Source organism: Cynocephalus volans, chromosome 15 (assembly GCF_027409185.1).
Source record: "Cynocephalus volans isolate mCynVol1 chromosome 15, mCynVol1.pri, whole genome shotgun sequence".
Classification (NCBI taxonomy): domain Eukaryota; kingdom Metazoa; phylum Chordata; class Mammalia; order Dermoptera; family Cynocephalidae; genus Cynocephalus; species Cynocephalus volans.
In genome coordinates, this window is record NC_084474.1 from 14,046,029 (window position 1) to 14,070,669 (window position 24,641).

The following is a 24,641-nucleotide window of genomic DNA, read 5'->3' on the forward strand; positions in this document are numbered from 1 at the left end:
TGTTAAGTATATACCAATTTTGTTTATCCATTCATCCTTCAATGACATTTGGGTTGTTTCCACTTTTGGGCTATTGTGAGTAATGCTGTTATGAACATGGGTGAACAGATATCTGTTTGAGTCTCTGCTTTCACTTCTTTTGAGTATATATCCAGGAATGGATGATCAATACCTGGTGATTCTGTTTAACTGTTTGAAGAACTAACATACTATCTTCCAGAGCAGCTGCACCATTTTACATCCCAACAACAGTGCACAACTTTTCCTATTTCTTCACATTCTAGCCAACTCTTATTATTTCCTGGGTTTTTTGGGGGGGGTTGTTGTTGTTGTTGTGGCTGTTGTTTTGTTTTGTTTTGTTTTGTTTTATAATAGCTACCTAATGGGTGTGAAGTGATAATCTCATTGTGGCATTGATTTGCATCTCCCTAAGAACTGAAGTTGAGCTTCTCCTCCTGTGCTCATTGGCCATCTGTTATGTCTTCTTTGGAGAAATGTCTGTTTAAGGACTCTACCCATTTTTTAATTGGGTTGTCTTTCTGTTGTTGAATTGTAGGAGTTCTTTATGCATTCTGGATATTAATACCTTATTCGATATATGATTTGCAAATGTGTTCTCCCAGTCTGTGGGTTGTCTTTTCACTCTGTTGATAGTATTGTTTGATGCACAAAAGTTTTACATTTTGATAAAGTTTAATTTATCTACTTTTTTCTTCTTGCCTGTGCTTTTGGTGTCATATCCACAAAATCATTGCCAAATCCAATATCACGAAGCTTTTTCTTCATGTTTTCTCCAAAAATTTTTATAGTTTTAGCTGTTACATTAAGGTCTTTGACCCATTTTATCTAATTTTGGCATATTATGTAAGGTAGAGGTTCAAATTCATTCTTTTGCATGTAGATATCCAGTTTCCACAGACAATTTTCTGAAAAGACTACCTTTCCCCATTGTGTAATCTTGGTACCCTTGTCAAAAATCATTTGACCGTATATGCAAGAATTTAATTCTAGGCTCTTTATTCTATCGCACTGGTCTGTATGTCTGTCTTTCTGCCAGTACCACAGAGTTTTGATTACCATAGCTTTGGTTGAAATCAGGAATTGTGAGTCTTTAAGGTTTGTTCTGTTTTTTGGTTTTTTGGCTTTTTTCCCAAGATTGTTTTGGCTTTTCTGGGACCTTTATGATACCATATGAATTTTAGCATGAAGTTTTCTATTTCTGCAAAAAAAGTCATTGTGATTCTGATAGGTGTTGCATTGAGCCTATAAATAGCATTGGGTAGTACTGACATCAAAACAATATTGAATCTTCTAATCCATGAGCACAATATGTCTTTCCATTTATTTATGGCTTCTTTCATTTTCTTTTAGCAATATTCTGCAGTTTTCAGTGCATAAGTTGCGTCCTTGGTTAATTTATTTGCAATTATTTTATTCCTTTTCAGGCTATTATAAATGGAATTGCTTTCTCAAATTCCTTTTCGGATTGTTCATTGTTAGTGTATAGAAACTCAATTTTTTCTTGTTGATTTTGTATCCTGCAACTTTGCTGAATTCATTTATTAGCTCTAGCAGTGTTTTATGGAATCTTTAGAATTGTCTACATATTATTTCATGTCATCTGTGAATGAAAATAATTTTACTTCTTCCATTCTAATTTGGATGCCTTTCTTTCTTTTTTGCCTAATTTCTCTGGGTATGACTTCCAATACTATATTGAATAGAAGTGGCAAAAGCAGGCCCCCTTGTCTTTTTCCTGATCTTCAAGGAAAAGCTGTCAGTCTTTCACTGTTGAGTATTATTTTAGTGATGGGCTTTTCATATGTAGCCTTTATTATTGTGAAGTAGTTTTCTTCTGTTCCTAGTTTGCTGCCCCTTGTCTTTTTCCTGATCTTCAAGGAAAAGCTGTCAGTCTTTCACTGTTGAGTATTATTTTAGTGATGGGCTTTTCATATGTAGCCTTTATTATTGTGAAGTAGTTTTCTTCTGTTCCTAGTTTGCTGAGTAAAATGATGTTTCATTTTGTCAAATGCTTTTTCTGCATCAATTGAGATGATCATGTGTGTTTTTCCCCTTCGTTCTGTTAATGTGTTGTATTACATTAATTGGTTTTTACATATTACACCATTCTTATATTATAGGAAAAAATCCCACTTGGTCATGATGTATAATCCTTTAAATGTGCTATTGAATTCAGTTTGCTAGTATATAGTTGAAGATTTTTGCATCAATGTTCGTAAGTGATACTAGTCTGTAGTTTTCTTGTAGTGTCTTTATCTGACTTTGGTATCAAGGTAATGCTGGCATCATAGAATGAGGTAGGAAGCATTCCGTTCTTTTCAATTTTTGGGAGTGTTTGAGAAGAATTAGTGTTAATTGTTCTTTAAATGTTTGGTAAAATTCACTAGTAAAATTATCAGGTCCCCAGTCTTTTCTTTGCTGGGAGGTTTTTTTCATTACTGATTCAGTCTCCTTACTACTTATAGGTCTGTTCAGATTTTTTATTTCTTCATAATTCAGTCTCAGTAGGTTGTGTGTTTCTAGGAATTTGTCCATTTCTTCTAGATTTTCCAATTGGTTGGCATACAATTGTTCATAGTAGTGTCTCATAATCCTTTTTATTTTTGTAAAATCGGTAGTAATGTCTCCCCTTTCATTTCTAATTTTAATAGTTTGTACTCTCTTTTTTCTTAGTCAGTTTGTCTCAAGATATTTTCTAATTTCCCTTGTGATTTCTTCTTTGACACTTTGGTTGCTTAAAAGTATGTTGTTTAATTTCCACTTATTTGTTAATTTTCCAGACTTCTGCTATTGATTCAGAGTTTCATTCTATTGTGATCAGAAAAGATACTTTGTATAAGCTCAGACTTTTAAATTTTGTTACCTGTTTTGTGGCCTAATGTATGGTCTATCCTGGAGAATGTTGCATGTGTGCTTGAAGAAAATGTATATTCTGCTGTTGTTGGGTGGCATGTTCTATATATGTCTTTTAGGTCCAATTAGTCTATACTGTCATTCAAGTCTTCTGTTTTTTTATTGATCTTCTTTATGGTTGTTTAACACCTGATTAAAAACAAAAAATCCTGGGAAAACTAAAGCAGACAGCAGACTACTTGAAATAATTTATTCTAAATCAGGCCACATCTATCATGGCACTAAGTAATCTTCCTATATCAAAATATATACATTTGAACATTTGAAGCAACATTTTCCAAGGCTGTCATATTTGGTCATACAGGTTGTACACTACCCAATATGGATTTGCACAATTTCTTTTACTACTAACAGATGAGTAACTACCATTTCATAGCTCTGGGGCACTGGAGTGCAGAATGAGATTCCCTTACCAATACACACCTCTCTCCTAAGAGAGGTTTCGGTGTGCCCCCACTCCCATGAATGCATGAAATGCACATGCAACCCAACTGGTGTTTTCCATCAGCCCACGGGGCATCCCAAAAAGTCTTAGGAAAGTGGGTGATATAGGGAGAGCACTCCTGAATCAATTTGGGGTCTCTACCGACCAGAGATCAAACAGATGGGCCTGAAGGGCACACAGCAAAAATCAGATACCAATCCCACGTGCTCTGACTCAAGACCTCAGCCAGAAGGAACAACTGTAGGTTGGGCATAAGCAGTAAGCCTGCACTGCAGTACTCAATCACTACCTCAGCAGCAGCACTGTCTTCATGTTTTCTTCCTTGCTTTTTCTCAGTGTCTTATCAAGAACCTGGTTGAAGCCCTAGGAAGGTCAACTCCCTATCTTCCACCTCACAAAGAACACTGATTTTGTTTAAGATCTCATCTTGTTAGCAGTATAGAGATCATGTTAAGTGCACACCAGTCCATTATCTGACCATGATCAACAAGCCTTTACCCTACTAATAACTGATAAGGCTGTTTTCATCTTGTTTGATTCAGACACTAGGTTCATTCCGCCCTGATCTCATCTCATTCTTGAGAGGAAAGAAGTCCATGCAGATCCACCGCGTATATGAATTAGCTTAGATTCTGACAGTTTAAAATGCAAACAGTAGTCTGTGAAGCCAGTACTTTTCTCATTCCATGCATGGTGCAGTGACTGTGCTGGTTCACTAGAGTCAGAATATTCTACAGCACGAGGACTACTTGCTTTTATCCAATGATGAGAATTATTTAACCCATTGAATTTTTTTTTTCACTTTGGCCTCTTAGAAGCTCAAACATAAATTAAGTGCTCAATTAGAATAATAATATTAGCTTAGGGTCGTGGTCTCACTTTTCTTGTTGTCTAGGAATCATTTACTTAGACACATTGCTTTTACAATTATCTGCTTCAAGTCTTTTTTATAAGTTTATCATTCAGAATAAACTTAATGGTGACTATCTGCCTCAACATGATCATAAAATCGTCATGGGTACTGGACCATATATGAGGGTACTTCAGAAAGTTAGGGGGGAAATAGAATTGAGAGATAATACGAATCTTTTCATCAACATTTTAAAGTACTTTTGTATAAATCAGTATTGCAATAACCCCAGAAGTCTGGGATAAGTATAATACCAGAGTTTTTGTTGAGAACTCACATTTGTGTTGCTTAATACTATCAAAATCACCCTTACATATGTTTTATAAAGCTTAAGATAATTTATTCTCATCCACTCAGAAGATTTAGAGAGAGCCTTGAACCTGGAGTTGGTCATTTCCATTTAAAGGTCTCTGTCTTGGGAAATTACTGTTCTTTAACTGCTTGCTAGAATACAAAATACTAATTGAAAAACCTTTGCACTCAGTGATGGCCTGCATTTAATTTACTTCAGTCCTGTTAGGAACATGTCTTGGTCAGGGAAGCAATGCACATTGGATTTTTGATGATTTGTGTTTTATACAGTCTGTCCCTGAGGGTTAGTTTGGCCCCCAGAGCACTAGTAAACAGTCCCAGATCCAGATCATTTGCATCTTTATTATAGGCAAGAGCAGCACCCAAGCAATACCTTAGTTTAGAACATTGCCAAATTCAGTTCAGTTCAATCCAATGCAATTTACCAAGTAATTACCAAATGGACAAGGCATTTTCTGAGTCCCTGGGAGTGTAGCAACGAATAGAACTCGGTCCATACCCTCATGGATTAAACAAAAGAGAAAGACTGACAATAGCTGGAAAATTAAAATCAAGGTATTCATGAAGTGATAAGGGAACACAGAGGAGGAGCTCTGGCCACCAGTGGGGAGAGGACAGAAGGAGTTTCTCAAAGGTGATGATGGCTCAAGCAGGTGTCATAGAGCAGTCAGCCAGGAGCATGGAGGACAGGAATACATGATGGAGGTCTAGCCCAGATACAGTCCAGAGAACCCAAAAGGCTCAAGACATGTGGAGGACAAGGATCTCCCTGAGCACTCCCAGAGTCCAGCCCAGGGGTAGACCCAGGGCAGGCACATAGTAAGTGTTTGTTGAATTGAACAAGTGAATGTTCAGTAGAAGAACTCTGCAAAGAAACACCACTGTGAAAAGTGAATTGGGCAATTGCTGCTTATTTATCAGAGTCACTAATAGTGTACCAAACTTGAGCTATAGACTGTCCAGGACACTGGATTAAAGTATTGACCTGATTTTGAGTCAATTCTTAATATAAAGCAACCCTCATTTTTTCAATGAAAGGGGGATATATGAAATAGTTTTAAAACCAACCGACTTACATATGTAAAGTTTTGGCAGTGGAAATGAAATAGCTAAATGTTTATTTATACTATTTAACTCAACACATATGAGGGTACTCCAAAAAATTTTGTGGAAAAATTGAGTTAAAAAATAATACAAACCCTTCCATGACCTTTTTGAAGACCCCTCTATCTAACATATAAATTGAGAGATATTACCACTTTCCTTTGTCATCATTTTCTAGTCATCCAGCATAGTTTGGGGAACACTGTCTCCCCCCTCTGCCTGTGTTAAGATACAGCACTGCTATGGTCTGAATGTGTGTCCCCTGCAAAGCTCATGTGGGAGCTTGATTCCCAATGTGGCAGTATTGAAAAGTGGGGACTTTAAGAGGTGATTGGATCTTGAGAACTATGCTCTCATGAATGGATTAATCCACTTGTAATGGGTTAGTGGTTTAATGGATTATCGTGGGTGTGGACTGATGGCTTCATAAGAGAGCAAGTGAGCATGTGAAAGTACTCTTCCCCCTCCTCGCCGTGTGACACCATGGGTCACTATGGGACTCTGCAGAGACTCCCCACCAAGAAGAAGGCCCTTACCAGATGCACACCTCAACTTTAGACTTCCCACCCTCCAAATTTTAAGAAATAAATTTCATTTTCTTATAAATCACCCAGTTTCAGGTATTCTGCTATAAGCAACAGAAATGGACTGATACAAGCATGATTCTGAACAGGTGTGGTGTGTGAGGCTCTCACTAAAGATTGCACCACCTGACAAAGGTTTTCCTTTCCTATTTGTGATCTTCATAACCATTTGCCATGTTCCTTTAAAAGGCTGATTTGTAAGAACCAAAACTTAAGTGTGAACTCATACTTTCAGGAATAATTCCTAAATTGAGTTAAATTTCTTTTCTTCCTTTTTTTTCTTTTTTCTCTTTCTTTTTCTTTTACTGATTCTGTCAATAAATCTCTAGAATCATCCCATATTTGCAGTGATTTAGATCACTTCAACTATACATGTCTTCCCAAACAGAATTTTGTTGCTCAAAAAATACAGTAATTAAGATATATAACCAAAATATGATAGATCAGCTAAAATGTGACTCCCTCTACTCTTAGAAGTATGTATGGTGAAGAATCACATATAGTAAATATGAAACTAATTCACCTGAGCTGGTGAATTACTTATTTATTTCTAAGGTTATAGTAGAAAAGGTCGGTTGAATTGGTCTCAGTAATCCTGAACCTGGAGGCCGGTTATTACTCACAAGTTTTGGAGGGCTTGCAAAGGGCCAGACATTTTGTCCCCTAAGAATCCTAGACCAAAAGTATCCTGGACAGGTCTGATTATCTATCCTTTTGTCATGAAAGGCATCTCTCACACCCAGAGATTTTCTAAAATAAATTTCACAATGTCCCTCAGTCACGCAGACTGTGAGGTTCTTCTCTGTGGGTTTTATTTTCTGAACAACGGAGACAATCCCTACTGTTTGGAAATCTCGTTACAGTTTACAAAGCACTTCCACAGCCACTTCTCCCCTACTCCCAGCACAGTGCTCGGAGGGAAATGCTGAGCCTGTTTACAGGTGATTTACGTACAGCACCTGCACAGGCAGGCAGCGTGCAGAACAGGCAGGCAGCGTGCAGCACAGGCAGGCAGCGTGCAGAACAGGCAGGCAGCGTGCAGCACAGGCAGGCAGCGTGCAGCACAGGCAGGCAGCGTGCAGCACAGGCAGGCAGCGTGCAGCACAGGCAGGCAGCGTGCAGCACAGGCAGGCAGCGTGCAGCACGGCTCTCCCTGCGTGGAGGCCTCAGCGGAGGAGAGCTGCTGCCAGAGGCAGTGCAGACGGGTGCGGAGGAGCCCGGGAGGCTTCCTCGCGGGCAGCGGGGGAGCTGGGAACGGAGAGCACCCCTCCCCCCCGCCCCCGCTTCCGATCCTAAACCCTGAACAGCGTCAGCTGGGATCAAGCCGCCACTCCCGGGAACGCCGCAGCGAGCTCCCCTAAGGCGGTCGTCCGCGTCTTATCTGACGCTCTCGTGGCCCCTTCTCCGCGCAAAGCTCCCCGTTCCTTTCTCGAAAGCACTGAGCATTTCCCAGAGACAGCGCACAAGGCGCGTGCCAGGTGACCCCGTCCCATCCGAACAGCTGGAGCGGAGAGGGCGCAGGCGCCGCGCCAGCGGGAGGGAACGGCGTGACCCGGAGGACGGCGCCGTTCTTGACCCCTGAGGGTCCTCGCAGCGTCGGCTTTCTCGCAGCCAGTCCAGCCGTAAGAACAGGTGACGCTACACACCCGCGCCCTCGGGGCATTGAGTAATTTTTTAAAAGTCACTTAGAATGTCATTGCCGGGCTTGAAAGCACGATTTATTGCTGCATTATTACACGGTCCCAGCAGCAAGCCACGCTCCTCTTATTGACAGCGGGCAGGAGGGTGGGCAGAAGCCGGGTCTGCAGTCCCAGCCCGCTTAACCCGCAGCTCGCGCCCCCCAAGCGGTCTCCTCCTGCTGCCCTCGACCCCACAGGCCGGGGAAACCGTCCACCCCCGAGACCCCTAGAGAAAGCCACACCGCGTAAAAAGCAAGGCGTGCGTTTCGGCCAGAAACTGAGCAAGCAGCCCGGAAAAACGAGCGATCGGAAGCAAACAAAGGAGGCTGCCAGGCCCTCCGAACGGCTGGGACAGCCGTTCCCCGTCCCTCGCTGCCCGGCCCGCCCTCTCCGCCTCCGCTCCCGCCTCCAGCCGCCCCTGCCGGGAGCCCGCGGCCTGCGCTCCGGCCGAGCAGGACAGGACCCTCCTTGTTCACAGCCCAGGGAAATCGTGAGGACCAGCACTGCCCCTGCCGTCCGGCTTTCCCAAGATGGGGCAGCCGGAACCTGCTCCTGTCGCATACTTCTCTGCAAACCCTGGAACGACTTTATACTTCGCCCTTCCTTCCTTCAAGTGGCCTCTATTGTATAGGCCTTGCATGCAAATAAAATTAAGTACATATTCTGCACGGGTAAATAATGCCAGGAATTTTCCCCACTTACCTTAAAGTGATTTTTTAAAATGTGATCCTGCCAAATTATTTCTTTTTTGTCTCTAAGGAGGAGAAAAAAAAAAAAAAAAAGCTGTAGATCGTACCTCTTATTCTGTCCTTTCTCTGTCGTGTCATGTCATGCCAACCTCCTCCAGTAAGACTTCCTTCCATTTCAGGGCAGAAAAGAACCCTGGGGGCAGGCGGGCGCAACAGTAGGGCCAAAGCTGGGATCAGGGATGGCTAATTATGTTTACATACAAATTTTTTGTTCACAACTTACCGTAAGGGACACTGTCACTGTTTCTCACTGAAAGAATGGGTGGAATCAAATGACCTACGGAGGGCCACACGGCCCGCATGCGAATTCTGCCTCCTGTAGAGCTGCCACCTCCCTGCACCGCCTCGGCCTCTGCCTGGAGGTTTCTCAGGTTCACTCTGCCCCTCAGCAGTTGTGCACGCCAGGCTGAGGCCGGTCCCTGTGTCTGGGAGACACGACCATGGCCTCCTACCTCCTTTGGTGGGCTCTCCCCTGCCCCTCCTCCCACACCGACTGCAGCCTCAGCCACACTGGCAGGCTTTGCCCTGTGCCCTCTGTTCTCAAGCCACCTCTCCTCTCCTGGACCGAGCCCCCCCACACAGGTGATCTCTCTCTCTCTCTGCTCTGCTAACCATGTTGTAAATATATGTTGCAAATATGTCTGTCTCCCACGCTAATTTTTCAGTTTCCCTAGAGGAACTGGGTGTGTGCCCTCAGTGCCTGACACTTAGTAGGTGTTCAATAAACGTTGGTAAGAGGAAAGAATTGAGGGAGAGATGCAGAGAAGGCGAGAAGGGGAAGGGATCTGAGTCTGGACCTTCTGGATACAAAGGGCAGGTCACTGGGAGGTAGCTCCAAAAGCCCCTGCTCTGTCCTTCGGAAACTCTCCCACCACTGGCTGTTTTCCTCTGTCAGGTAGGCAGTCACATTTAAGCAGCCTCCCCAGCTCTCCTACCAGCAAGCAGCTTTGGCTCTCTATGTCCATAAACACAAATATTTATGTCCCCTTGTGTTAGTGTGAACACCACATACCAGCACCGCCTCTAACCATGCCACCCACCCCTACACCTGCCACCCCACGCATGCCTCTGTCTCCTCAGTTTACTCCGGTCACAGGCAGTGAGGCAAGCTTACAGTCACCACCTCCTATCTTCTGGGCCACCTTCCAAGTCCTCTCAGCATGAATAACTTTGAATGTGGGTGACTAGACAGTAATTCTCATTAGAATTTACACTTGATTATAAACCCCAGGGACCCAGACTCTGTCCTTCTCCCAGAGATGCACTGCATTACAGATTCCCCTGAAAAGGCCAGTAACTGTCAATATTGGTGGCAGTAGTGGATGAATTGTGCTATGTGGGCCATTGACTTCACATGCATGGCAGACTACGAAGGCACCTTGGGAGCATACAGGAAGAAGGAACAACTAAAGATTCCATCTCAGACACTTTGGCTGGCACGGTCTGGTGGAGGAGCTGGCCTTTTCCCAAGTAGGGGCAGAATAAAGCATGCAGGGGACCAGCCTGAACCTGGGGCCATCTTGCCTATCCACTTTGCAAATACCTGCCTGCTTTCCTTGAGATGATCGAGAAATTGCTTGAGGTATGGCATTTGTGAACCTTGCTAGATACCTTTAGGTATAAAAAGTGAAACTTCAAGAGCTTTACCATGCCCAGACTCCACCCTGTCTGTAGCACATGCTGACACCAAGAGGTTTCCTGTAGTTTCGGTCAGTCGTTTGGTTGGTTGGTCACAGTGCCTCTGAGCTTTAATACAGGCAGCCACCACCTAAACCCACACTATAACCACCTGAAAAGTCTTCCCACAGTTACTAGGTTTCACAGTTGGCCCAAAATGTTTCAATGCATGTAAGGAAAAGTATAAGAACTTCGAAGTCAGAAAAATGTAGGTTATAAATCTTGACTCTGCTGTGTGTTAGAAATGTGTTGAGTTAGATGGGCCAGGAAATAAAGCCCATGGGCCAGATTCAGCCACTGCCTCTTTCTCCTTCACCTGTGTAAGTATTATCTGCAGCTGCTTCCTCGCTACAGTGGCAAAGACAGATGGGTGTGACAGAGGCCCACATGGCCCACAAAGCCCAGAATATTTATCTGGCCCTCTACAGAAAAAGTTTGCCTGGGTAAAATTTTACCTCCTAAGCCTCAGTTTCCTCCTCTGTAAAATGGGCCAAATACATCAAAGGAGTGAATGCCATGAGAAATAAATGAGATACATTTGAAAAGTCAGCCGTATATCCACGTCTGACATCTGCTGGGAACTTTAAATTGTTATTTTAATCTTTCTAGTGTCCAGTTGTGTCTCTCTTGGACAAGCAAGAGAAGGACACAGTTTGTCTCTGTCTCCATCTCTGTTTCCCTCTTTATTTCTCTTCATTTCATCCCATTTCACCACTGACCACCCAAGGAGAAAAACTGCAAGAAAAAATAGTGTGGTGGCTTTAAAAAATGGGATGGAAAATAAACTTACTCTAAAGGAAAATTTAATTCTAGCTGGCATCTCAGGTTACTTATTTTATGTCTTTCAAGTATTAATTCGTATCATCATTTTATTTTTAATGTAAGTGTAATCATGCACTATGTAGTATTGTACAAAGTACAGTGACTTCTTGCCTTTTCCTGTACACAGAAATTTTTTTTTCCTAGAGAAAATATTCTTTAGATGGTTTCAAATTCCCGCACACAAAATGTTTGTCTTTGGGGGATATTTTAATAAAAAGCTAAAGTTTTTAAAATACAGGATGGAGTTATGTGAGATTATCTCAAGTTTTTTTCCAATCAGAAGGAAATAACTTTCCACGTTTGTTAAGAAGGAGGGGAGAAACTTTGCTTCTCCCAACCAGTTGCTTAAACTGCTCTCATATTAAAAGATTTTCAAAATTTCGTTCAGTGTTTCCCATATCCCCTCCTATATAGCCTTACAATTTGCCTTGCAAAAAAGTTTAAACCCTCAGAATGGATTAGGAAAAGAATGCATATCCCTACAAAAAGTAAACAGATTAAAGCACTTAAGTGTTTTTAATCAAAACCATTGCAAGGTTTAAGAGGAAAATAAATGGCTTCAATGCAAGAAGATTGAGAACATCTTGCACTGCTCCCCTTACCTCCACCGTACCCCACAAAGAACAGAGCACAGAGGGCTGCCCATTTTTTTAAAATTATTACCTCCTTTCAACTAGGTTAATTAGGTATGATCCCAGCCAAGTGGATCCACTGCTTCATATTTGTAAATAAAAGACAAGCTCTAAACATGCTAAAGAAATGTGAAACCATCAGGTTCTGGGAATTCATTTTCTGACTTGCTACTCTGTATGAGTCCATTTCTGTTGCTTATAACAAAATACCTGGAACTAGGTAATTCATAAGAAAATGAAATTTATTGCTTACAGTTTCAGAGGCTGGCAAGTCCAAAGTCCAGGGAACACATTGGTGAAGGCCTTGGTGGTGGCAACAATGACCCAGGGGTCTCACATGGCAGAAAATGGTGGAGCACAGAGACAGAACTTCTCATTTTAAAGCCCCCAGAACCATGCCCCTAGCCACCCCTGACCACCATTATTCACTATGGCACGGTCCTACAGTCTAATCACCTCTTCAAGGCCCCACCTTTTCAATTACCATAATAGCATTTCCCACCCTCTTAACAGTCACAGTGTGGGGGTCAAGCTACTGATACAAAAATTCGAGGAATACAATCTTATCATGTTCTTAGATCATATGACTCAACAGGAATTAGGCAATAGTTTCCCTGAGGGGAAAATCCAGGAAGATTAGGGGGCTTTTTTAGATCAGAAAATATGAAGAGGTGGAAAGCTATGATTTTCCAGGTGCTTGTGCTCCTGACCCATTTTGTAAAAAGAATCCCAGATAAGATACTTTGGCCTGGGCACAAATATGGTTGCTGTGGGCCTATGGGAGCAGGTGTGCTGGAGCCCACCAGGAAGCAGATGCTTGAGAAGGTGGCACACTTTGCAGGACCTCCAGGGTCATCTGCACACACCATGTTGGTGCCCCATGATTAGGGACTGAGGCAGATTCTAGAACTCACTGCACTTGTCCATGTCTCATCCCCTGGTTGCTAGTAAGGATAAGTGATCTGTTATGGTGGGGGACAGAGACTTGGAATAGGGAATTCTAATGTCTGTCTCCTCGCTAATTACATGAGCTTGTGCAGGTTATTTAACCTCTGTTTTCCTGTTTGCAAAAAACAATACTTGCCTCAAAATGTTGTCATGAGATTTAAACTGGACAAAGGATGTAGGTACCCAGCAGGTAACTGCACATAGCAAGGTTCTAACCAATGCTTATTCCTTCCTCAGTCGTCTGTGAGTATGAGCCTCAAATGCACTAAGGACACTAAAAAATTTCCTGACTACAAAAAATCAATATTATATTGCCCTCTAAATTTCTATGTTTTGTTTGTTAGTTTGTGCCTTTCGGTAAAAAAATTATGCTGTGTACTGAGAAGACTGTATGTATTATGAATGGTCATATGAAAATCTCACCTCCATAAGAAGGTGAATGCAGGACAAAGGTAGAGTGTTGTTGGCACATATATCAATGAGACAGAATTTATATTAGGCTCTAGAAAAGGCTTTCCTAAAGGAATGAATGATGTTTTAACTGGAAACCGAAGGATGACTAGGGATTAACTAGACAGGGTGCTCTTCAAGTGACAGCACAGCATTTCCAGTCTCTGGGAAGAGAAGGCGGCTTTACTAGGTATGTGGTATTTGAGAAATGGAGAGATGGCAGCGTGGCTGGAACACAGAGAGGCAAGTCCAATATGAGGCAGGGGAGGTCAGGTGGGCCCAGAGAGCTGCCAGATCGGGTCTTCCAAGATGTCCCGATAGAGCCCCGGCTATCAGCTTGCCGCCTCCCTGGGCCCAGCGAGTTAGCTCTCAGCACAGCCATTCTGTCTCTGTCAGCACAGGGAAAGGGCTTTCAGAACTCAATAAAAGCCCTTTAGTTGATTCTGCATGAAGGCATGAAGGGTATATCTGTTGTATTTTTCTCTCTGCTTTTGTGTATGTTTGAAATTTTTCATGATAGTAAATTTTTAGGTTAAAGAAACTTACCGTGGCCATGTTCTCTTCAGCTGCAGTTTGATTGTGAACGTGCGTGCGCCAGTGGCCAGATGTTCCCCTGAGACTGCAACCTTGGGCTTGCCTGCTGCAGGGGAAGGTTGTGCGCTCCCCAGGGAGAAGAAAATAGACAGGCTCATTCTCTTTGTTGAGGAATCGATGAATTAGAGCATTTGGTTCAATTCCCCGAACCTCTTACATCTAGGGAATTAGGCTATAAATTCCTGTAAAGCATTCTCTGGAGATTTCCAGGAATTCTTGTTTACACCCAGACCACAAACAACGTGACAGGACTACAGATTTTATTTCACAGTGTTTTGTCACTTGAAGCTCAAACTAAAATTGCAAAGAAGCAGAAGAGGGGAGCAAGGAAGGATTGTGCAAATCTTCAAGTGTCTCATTCTCTCTGTGGTTCTGGCTCTACATTTGGAATACTCTTTTTTTCCCTCCCTTCCTTCCTTCCTTCCTTCTTCTCTGTGTGCCAATTTTTAACACACGTCAGGCACTGTGCAAGGCTCTAGGGGACAGAAAGGTAAACAGGGCAGGTATACATCCTTGCCTAAAGGCCCCCTCGAGAGAAAAACACAAAAATTAAGCCCAAAATGAAACGTAATTATGAACTGGAATAAGTGCTCTGAAGGAAGAGGATGAAGTAACTTGATGTGGAAACGTGTCCATGAAGAGAACTAATTTACTTTGGGGAGCCAGAAATAGCCACCTCCTAGTCTAGAGGTCTCAAAATCAAAGGGACTCTGGGATTATAACATTTGCAAGGATCTTGTGTCCCATCCTAACCCCATATCCATTATTTCCAAGAGGAAATATGTTTAAATTGAGATGATAGAACTTTTGCCTTCTAGTCCTCCACAATACCCCCTACCCACTATACTCTAAGTTGCTATTTTCTATAATCATAATATAAAGATTTCTCTACAACTTTCAATAAAACTGCACTTAGACACAAATTAGAGAAAGTTTATGGGAAAGCAAGTCACTTGGGATAAAAAGCAGAGGTTAGTGATGTTGAGTCCTTTTAATGGGAGCTGTGGGAAGCCTCTAAAACAAATCTGGATTTGAAGCAAAGCCCTTGGATGCAGAAGATACTGAAAAGAAATGAGTAGCAGACCATTGGCATTTAGATAAAGTGCACTCCTTTCTTATCTTGAGCTTTTGAGCTTTACTAGAGTTTTAAGAACAGTTTTGAGGTTAGATTTTGGGGACTCCAAACACTATTTCATTAGTACAACAATTTCTTTTCTTTCTTTTTTTTTTTTGACCAGTAAGGGGATCGCAGCCCTCGGCACAGTGTGGTCTGCACCACGCTCAGCCAGTGAGTGCACCGGCCATCCCTATATAGGATCCGAACCCGTGGCCTCCGCGCTACCAGTGCTGCACTCTCCTGAGTGAGCCATGGGGCCGGCCCCAACAATTTCTTTTAAAATAGTTCTATTCTATGTTATGATCAACTGGAGCAGAAAATAGGGAAAAAGAATGGTAGAGCTGAGACAGAGCAGGGGAGGAGAGACCAGACTGGCAGGTAGAAGGAAGAAAGAAGAGGAGCAAGAAGGGACGGGATGTGACGAGAGGCCTCTGGCAGGAAAAAAGAGTCAGAAAAAGCAAAAAGAGAGGAGGGAAGAAAGGCAAAAATGTTGGATCTTCTGATCAAGATGGCAGAGTAAATGGTCCCCAGCTTCACTCTCTCCCACAATCGACCAATTTACAACTATTAAAAAGCAACAACTGCTAAGCTGGGGCCACTAGAGCTCAGGGGAAGAGGAGGAGAGACCTACAGAGTGCATGAAGGTGGGAGAAGCTGTGATGAGAGAGAGAAAGTATTGCTCCCACCATTTAGAGCCCCAGCCACTTCAAGGCTGGCCCTGGTGAGCACACAGAGCAGGAGCTGGTAAAAGCCACTGCTGTGCCCTTTGTGTGAAGTCACTTGGACACAGCATGGGAGTGGAGGGCTTTGGTGGCCCCCAGGCCAGCAAAACCACTAATAGGGTTCCCATGGACTCACATAAGAGCAAGGGGCCACATACAACTGAAAAAAGTAGACAGAGGCTGGTGAGTCATCACAAGGGACTGGTGCAAGATCCGGCTCATGGGAAGTGTTTGAAGAGTGGGAGGGACGGGCCCACTGAGGGAACAGTGGGGCACAGAATGGACAACTGATCTGTCCCCCAATCAGCACAAGACCACTCAGTATAGACTGGTCAGGAATATAGAACCGCAGGGGGTGCAGTTTACTGAAAAGACTCAGACCGAGACCAGAGTTTCCACACAACCCAATTATACTGGACTTCACAGGACATAGAAGTGTTTACAAGGTCAATAATTAAAATCTGAGCTGCACAAAAAGCCTTCCCCAGAGAATCAGCAGCAAAGCAGCCATTTAGCTCAACCACAGGGCTCATGTGCTGGTTCCCACACGAAGTTCCCCCATGTTAGAAGTAACCAAAAGACAACGTATTAGTTCCAGTGCAAAGTTTAAGCGGTGGGGTTAGCTAATAATCCAACTCAGAACTGAAAGAAAAAACAAAATACCCACAGATCAGAGACAAAGTTTGATATTAACCAGTAAAGATCTAACACCACCAAAGAACACCTATAAAACCTAGAAGAACAAGCAGCCCCCTGGGCTCCCAAGCTGGGGTGGGGAGAGGGCGAGGGCCTCAGCCACACACCCCCGACATCTGCATCCAGCTCAGCAATGACCGAGCCCTCTCTGAAAGTCCTCCAGTCTCCCAAGCTGAGATGGAGGGGGCCAAGGGCCTCAGCCATGCCCCCTGACATCTGCATCCAGCCCCCAGGCTCTTGAGCCAGGATGAAGGGGCTGAGGGCCTCAGCCAGGCCCCCACAATGTCCACATCCAGCCCAGTGATGACCATGAGGGTGCCACTGGAAGCGCCCTAGGTTCCCAAGACAGGGGGATCCGAGGGCCTCATCCACACTTCCCTAATGTCCACGACCAGCCCAGTGACAACCACTGAGCCACTGATGGAAGTGCCCAGAGCTCCTAAGCCAGGGTGGGGGGACTGAGAGCCTCGGCCATGCCCCCTCAACATCTGCATCCAGACCAGCAATGACCACTGAGCCACCACCAGAAGCACCTTGGGCTCCAGAACCAGGGCAGTAGGGGCCCGAGCCTCAGGCACACCTCCCTGCTGTTTCATCCAGCCCAGCCATGACCACCAGGTCACCACCAGAAGTACCCCAAGGTGCTGAGCCAGGGTGGTGGGGGGCTGATGGCCTCAGCCATGCTCCCCAATGTTCACATCCAGCCCAGCAACAACCACCAGGACACTGCTGGAAGTACCTTAGGCTCCTAAGCGGGGGTCAGGGGACTGAGGGCCTCAGCCATGTCCCCTAACGTCCACATCCAGCCCAGCCATGACTAAGCTGCCACCAGAAGCCCCCTGGGCTCCTCTGCCAGAATGAGGGGGTGCCTCAGGCCTGGGCCACGCCCCCTCCCCTTCTTCCTCCTCCCACCCTAATCTCCTCCCCTTCATCTCTCTCCCACCACCCCAACTGCTCCACAACAACATCCTAGAATATAAAAAATAACAACAAAAGTAATAAATAAATTTTTTAAAAAAGAAATGTAAAACTTTGCTGTTCACTAGGACCACGTGATATTGATTGCTATCAGTTCCTTTTGAAATGTTAATTACCTAACTAGTTAGTATCGGGTCCATAACCTTTACTCTGAAAAATCTTTATTCAAAATGGACAAGTATCTTAGATGTCATCTGAGACGCTAGCCTCTGGCTTAGTAAGCAGTGTCTTGAATAATTCAAATAAATGCGCAGATCTAGGGGATGGATGTAGCTCACTCCTAGTCTAGAGTGTCAAAATCAAAGCTCTTGGATTATAATATTTCCAGGGGTGTTATATTCCTTACCAATCCTTACCCAAAGAAAGGGAATATCTAGATCTAGATACTAGATGGGTAATCAGCTCAGAATGATGGAGTAAACCATCATACCAACTTTATGGTCATTGAACTGTTGTATTCAGAGTCAGATTGATTGTTAGGGCTGCAGTGCAGTAAAAAAGCAAAGTCACCTGGATCAGCTGGACCCAATTCAGGGACAGAGGCAATGCATCACACTGGCACACACTGTGAATGCATGGATTTGGGTGGCTTTGCAACATGGTATTTTAGTCAAGCTGCACATAAAACCTTTTTTCTGAGAACTGTGGCAGCCTACATGGAAATCCATGTTCCCTCTCATTCCGAGAAGGACATTACACTAACAACAGTGGAGATAAAAGAAAGAATCGTGATCTTTCCATGAGAAAGCAAATGTTGTCACCTACAGCCAGATCGCTTCCAGGTATTTGATCGTAAGCCTGTGGGATCTCAGGTAAACAGTCAGACACACAGCTCTGGAGCTCAAAAAAACTGATGGTCAGGCTAGGCATTTGCTGTGTGCTGAGTGGAAGAGATGGTTCAAGACATGAGAGTGAGTGGGATCACTCAGACAGAGGCTAAGAGGGGAGAGGACCCAGGGCTGCATTCCAGTCAATATCAGTAGTTCAAGGACACACAGGCAGACAAACTTGAGGAACAGGAGGGAACAGAGGAGACAAGTCTGAAATAAAGGAGAAGAGAAGAGATAAAATCTAGTGCACAGTGTGTTTTTTGGTATAGATGAGGCTTGTTACATATTTGTAAGGCCCCGGGAAGGAGCTCTTGCGATAGGGTTCTTCCTGAAAGGAGCAGGAGGGATAGCTCTGGAGTGGAAGAAGAACAATTCTCACCTGAGACAAGTCACAGGCAGGAAAGAAGAGAGGGAAATCATTTGACCTCCCAAAGTAAGACTCCATTTCTTTTCCATAAAATGAGATCATTGCACTAGGTAGGCTCTGAGGTCTTATAGTCTATTTTAACATTTAAAAAATCCCATTGAGTCCCCTATGGCTGTTTTTGTAGTTTGATCTTAGAGTGAAGTTTTCATGAGTGGTATGCTGTTGGGAAAACAGAATAATTTAATCAGGCTCCTCTCACCTCAGGGTTGGTTGGGGGCACTTCAGTAAACAAATTGTGTGGGGGGGTGGGTGAGGTTGGTGCGCATGTGCGATGCCATGGCTCTGCTGGCATCAGCCTTGGGTGTCCACTGCTCTGCACAGCCATGCTTTCCAACCTATGGCTTCCAAGGGCCTGTTTGCCAGTTACCTAGCTCATAGACCTGTGTGTGAGGGGCCTGGTGACCCAACCCTGCATGTACGGGGTCTGGGGACCCAGCCTGGCATGTGAAGCTTTTGTGACCCAGTCTGTGAATGGGGTCTGTGAGCTCCAGACCCAGCCCTAGCCCAACAACTGGCATAGTCATGTAGGTTTACAATTGGCTATGTCGGCAGGATTCCAACAGAGCCAGTGCACTCCAGCTGGCGTAGTCGGCAGGATTACGAGGAGGTAAAAATAGTGCAATGTATGCTATTCACTGTTTTGAAAGAAAATACAGACAGGCACATTATAAATATATCCTGAGACAACTGAAGGAATCTTTATATTTTAGAATTTTAATAATGTTTAAAAAAAAGATATTGTTCAATGTCTCTTATGTATTCTTGCCTTAAATGCATAACCTGAATCTAACCATGAGGAAACAGCAAATGAACCCAAAATGAGGAACTCATTCTTTCTTTTTTGCTTTCCTTCTTTATTTCTTTCCTTCTTTCTTTCTTTCTTTTTGAGGTACTGTACTCTTCAAAAAATCTTAATGTAAAAGCTGAAGAAAGTCTGTAAAAATATGTCAGATTAAAGAAAACAAAATTGATATGACAACTAAATGCAATACCTGATTCCAGATTCAATCCTGTACCAGAGTGAAAAATTCTGGAATGGACATTGTTAATATCAATTGATGAAATTGTCAATTGATGGTGGATTAGAAGAAAGTACTGTATTGATGTTAAATTGACTGAGGTTGATAACTTTACTGTGGTTATGTAAGAGAATATCCCTATTCACAGGAAATAAACACTGATGTATTTGGGGGTAAAGGGCCATGATGTATGCAATTTACTCTCAAATCGTTGTGTGTGTGTGTGTGTGTGTGTGTGTGTGTGTGTGTGTGTGTGTGTGTGTACATGTGTGTGAGAGAAAGAGAAAGAGAGAGAGGCAATGGCAAAGCAAACGAGGACAAATGACAATCTGGGCAAAGGGTATATAGGTGTTCAATGCACTATTTCTATTCTTGCAGTTCTTCTGTAAGTTTGAAATTATTTTCAAATAAAAACTTAATACATTCATTATTTGCTGAAGGGATGGTCTGTGGTCAGAGATCTGTGCTCCAGCACTGTGCCACCACAGATCAGAAGCTCCAGAGAACTATACTGCAATAAGTGCCTTGCTGAGGAGGTCTATCTAGGTATTGGAAACCACCACGCCCATATTATCTGCATAAAGAGCAAAAGAACTAAGTGTCCCATGGCAGGTGTAAATTTGAAATAAGGAGTACTGAGGGGCTTAACTCTAAAATGGCCCCTTTTTTCTGTTCACGCATATATTTGTCTTATAAAAATTAATTGTTAAAGAGAAGAGAAAGAAAATCACAATCAAATGAAGAAGAGAAATTCCAACTGTTGCTAAAGCAGAGAATTCATAAAGACAGTGGTCACGATGGTCATGAAATGTCCCTTCGGTATAGGTTCTTTTAACTGTAATATGTATAGAAAGCAACGCTGATAGAAAGTCTTCATTTTTCTACTAGCCCAATATCATCTTACCAAGTTCCTGGACTGGCAAAGGTAGGTCAAATTACTCTTTCAGGGCCTGAAAAAAAAGGGGTGAAAATTATGGGGGAATTTGGACGAGGCTAATATTTCTATTCTTTTAAATCTGCAACAGATTTTATGATGCTGTGTACTGCAAGTTTGTTACTACCTTTCATTGCTTTGGGAAACAGCCTTGAATAACATTCTTCCTGTGCAATCTGGTGCATTCTGACTGTCCCGCGGCTCACTCTTCGGGTTTTGCACGACCCTGATCAACAATGCAGCCACCTTCCTGAAGGTGGCGCTGTGCTCCAGCGCTCTCCGGAAGGAAGCGGGCGTGTGACACGCGGAGGGGTGCTTGCTCTAGTGCAGAATCAGCGCGGGGCGTCCAGTTTACAAGCACAAAGAGCACAGTCTATTCAGGGAGCTACAAGTTTGCAAATGGTACAGATAAGGAGCGAATTATGAACGGCTTTTAAGGCCATACAAAGGTGTTGAAATTAAGTGTCACAATCTTTTGTTCTTATACCCCATCCATCATTCCATCACCTTTTATTTCCCATCCTCTCACCCTCTTTCTTCATTTTTAAACTTTTCTTCCTTCCCTCTCTTTTCACTCCTGCATTTGCTTTATAACTGATGTTGGTGTTTTGCATCGCATAGAAATTAACTCATTATGAACTCCTTTGCGTATTGCTGTCTAACTGACATAGAAATATCACCGTAGCTGCCTATGATTTATAGTTCAGGAAGATTTTGTACTCGCCGCAAAAAACCTCAAAGTCTATGTAACGTGTCTGGATGTTCTGCAGGCTTTATTGGGAAAATGTATGAGAAGAGGCTGTTGGAAAATATTTTCTTTATCAATAATTGTTTTTGGAGTTCACCTTACCCAAGGAGGATGTGTAAGACATGATTATTGGGATAGATTGTTTTTCTATAAATTAGTGTGGCCCTTTTCCACAAGAGTCTTTTTTTTTTTTTTCAAGAGTTATAGACAACAGCTTTCCTCTATAAAACTTTTTTTAAAAAACAAACCAATTCCATCATAAACTCTTGGCAATCAACACATCTTGTATTATATCCGTAAAAGGAGAAAGACTATAATGTGGCCTGGTTATGATTGATCATAGATTTGGTGAAAAAAAGCCAGCTGGACTTTGCAATACACGAGACCATTCTTAGTCTCTGTACGTCTTGGCACAGCTCAAGTACACCAGGTGCAATGCAGGTTGACATAACGATTCAATGACGGAGGAGAATTCCCCAAAAAGCTCTCTCCTAAAGGCAGCCGGTGTATTAAGGTGAACCTTGTCCATGTCTGGATGACTGGGGTGAACTTTGAGACACAATAGATGGAACAAGAATAGAGGAAAGTAATAAAATGATTTTTTAAATTTGGAAACCTACTTTTAGAGGGAATACTGACCAAATGGGGCTAATATAATAAGAGAAGACAAAAAGTGATTTCAGTATAATCTTTAATTTTTGAAAGGCTAAGGGATGAATGACAGTGAGCAGACATTTCTTCTTTTAAGGCAAAGGCAGTAAGAAACAGACAAAAGCTATAGTTAGAGTCATCAGATTACATTAGGACAAACTACACACGGGTATCACAAGAAACATTGCCAAGGACATTCTATGGATGTCTTCTCTTATTTTTAAGAAAGAGTAAACTCTCTTTTGTCAATGAACTACATTGGTCCTTGACTTAGGGATTTGCTGCCAAACACACAGTGCTCCCTCCTGCCAGCTGACCTTTAGGGCACAGTGCAAGTTCCATCTGTTCACACAGACTTTTACTCCATAGGGGTTAATTTGAGAAGAAATTTCTCAGACATTGATATGAAGGAGATGTGAACGTAGCTATGAATGTTTATTTAGTACTTTTTTTTTGTTGTCTAACATTATACTTTATAAATATTCCAAATGCTTCACAAAAATACACAAATATATTCATTTAAAACATCAAAAAATGTTATTTACAAATCGAATTGAATAAATTACGTTAAATAAAAGAATGAAAATTTTAAATATAAAAAAAAGAAGCAGAAAGTAAACCACCTGGTCCTCAAGTTTCTTGTGTCCCTTTTAATCACAGAATCTCTAAACTGAAAGGGAGCCTCGGAGATCACCCACTTTATAAATGAGGACACCTGTTTAAATGATTGCCCAAGATCATGCAGGTGAATGACCTGCATGAGTTGCATGGTTGAAACAGCACCCCAGTTCTGTCAACCTCCAGTCCACAGTTATTTTTCCCACTACACAAAACTACCTGCCTAGTCTATTTACATCAAATATACAGAAAGTGAAATCCCACCCCATTTCCAGACCTCAAACCTCACGCTGGTCTCGAGTAGCATTCCCGTTCACTTCATGACTTCTCCATGTGGTTGGGGACTCAGAAAGGACAGACGCTAGGATCCCCATCTGAGTGTTAACTCGGAGAAATTAAGAGCCTTTGCTGAGGTCAAAGCTAGCCTGCGGCAAGCCCCCAGCTCCATGTGACTTGACTTCACGGGGCATCACTGCATCTCGCCTTTGACAGAATGTCTCCCTGCTTGCCTTTGTAGGTTTCACAGCGGCAGCCTCCCTCGTGTCCTTGGCCTGGGCCTTGGCCTCTTACCAGAAGGCCCTGCGGGACTCTCGTGATGACAAGAAGCCCATCAGCTACATGGCCGTCATCATCCAGTTCTGCTGGCACTTCTTCACCATCGCAGCCCGGGTCATCACATTTGCCCTCTTCGCTTCGGTTTTCCAGCTGTACTTCGGGATCTTCATTGTCCTTCACTGGTGCATCATGACCTTCTGGATCGTCCACTGTGAGACAGAATTCTGTATCACCAAATGGGAAGAGATTGTGTTCGACATGGTGGTGGGGATCATCTATATTTTCAGCTGGTTCAATGTCAAGGAAGGCAGGACACGCTGCAGGCTATTCATTTACTATTTTGTGATCCTTTTGGAAAACACAGCCTTGAGCGCCCTCTGGTACCTCTACAAGGCTCCGCAGATCGCAGATGCATTTGCCATCCCAGCGCTTTGTGTGGTGTTCAGCAGCTTCTTAACTGGCGTTGTTTTTATGCTGATGTATTATGCCTTCTTTCACCCCAACGGACCCAGATTCGGGCAGTCACCAAGTTGTGCTTGTGAGGACGCAGCCACTGCCTTCACTCTGCCTCCGGAAGTGGCCACGAGCACCCTACGGTCCATCTCCAACAACCGCAGTGTTGTCAGCGACCGGGATCAGAAATTTGCAGAGCGGGATGGGTGTGCACCTGTCTTTCAGGTGAGGCCCACTGTCCCATCCACCCCATCATCCCGCCCACCACGGATTGAAGAATCGGTCATTAAAATTGACCTGTTCAGGAATAGGTACCCAGCGTGGGAGAGACACGTTTTGGACCGAAGCCTACGAAAGGCTATTTTAGCCTTTGAATGTTCCCCATCTCCTCCAAAGCTGCAGTACAGAGATGATGCCCTTATACAGGAGCGGTTGGAGTATGAAACCACTTTATAAAACAAAAGGACTTGCAGGAGTCACAACATCCAGATGGGGGTGACAGCTGGGCTGTGGCAATAATGACACTTCATCCTAGAGGAGGGCCACAAGCTGTAATGTTCTTAGTGGGACTTTCATCCTGATTACTGTTTGACCCTCTGTCAGCTAGCCTGCTGCTAGTCACTTTTCAAGCTGGCAGTGCCTGAGGGTCTCTTAACTCATCTGAAGGAATGACGCCAGCTTAGTATGATTCTTTGTTGCTACCAAACTCCTGCCTGGTCTTGGAGTGCACAAACCAAGAGGGTACTATTATGATGGAAAATTATGCCTCTAGTCAAAAGAGTGTTTTGATGGAGTTAACTGATCTTTGCATAAAAATATATTCAGTTATACACATACATACACACACCTACATACACTCACACACTAACAAATAACACCGGTCTTCTGTCAAAATAGCTAAGGTGATTTTTCCTGGTGCAAAGCTCTGATTCCTACAAGAATATAAAAACAGAGATGGACAGAATATATCCCTCAAGACTCCTGGAAAAAAAAAAAGTGGTACTGCTGAGAAAATAATTCATAAACCGTTTTCTCCTTTGGAAACCAATACCG

At 43.3% G+C, this 24,641-nt stretch overlaps 1 protein-coding gene across 1 annotated transcript in view; it reads left to right on the plus strand.

The window, feature by feature from the left end:
* The window catches only part of XKR4 (XK related 4), a 422,699-nt gene extending 398,655 nt beyond the window's left edge, over positions 1–24,044 (plus strand). Inside the window, exon 3 of the mRNA XM_063079072.1 lies at positions 23,098–24,044. Within this exon, the coding sequence (XP_062935142.1) occupies positions 23,098–24,044 (947 nt within the window). The remainder of the gene's footprint in view (positions 1–23,097) is intronic.
* Positions 24,045–24,641: the final 597 nt, after the last annotated feature.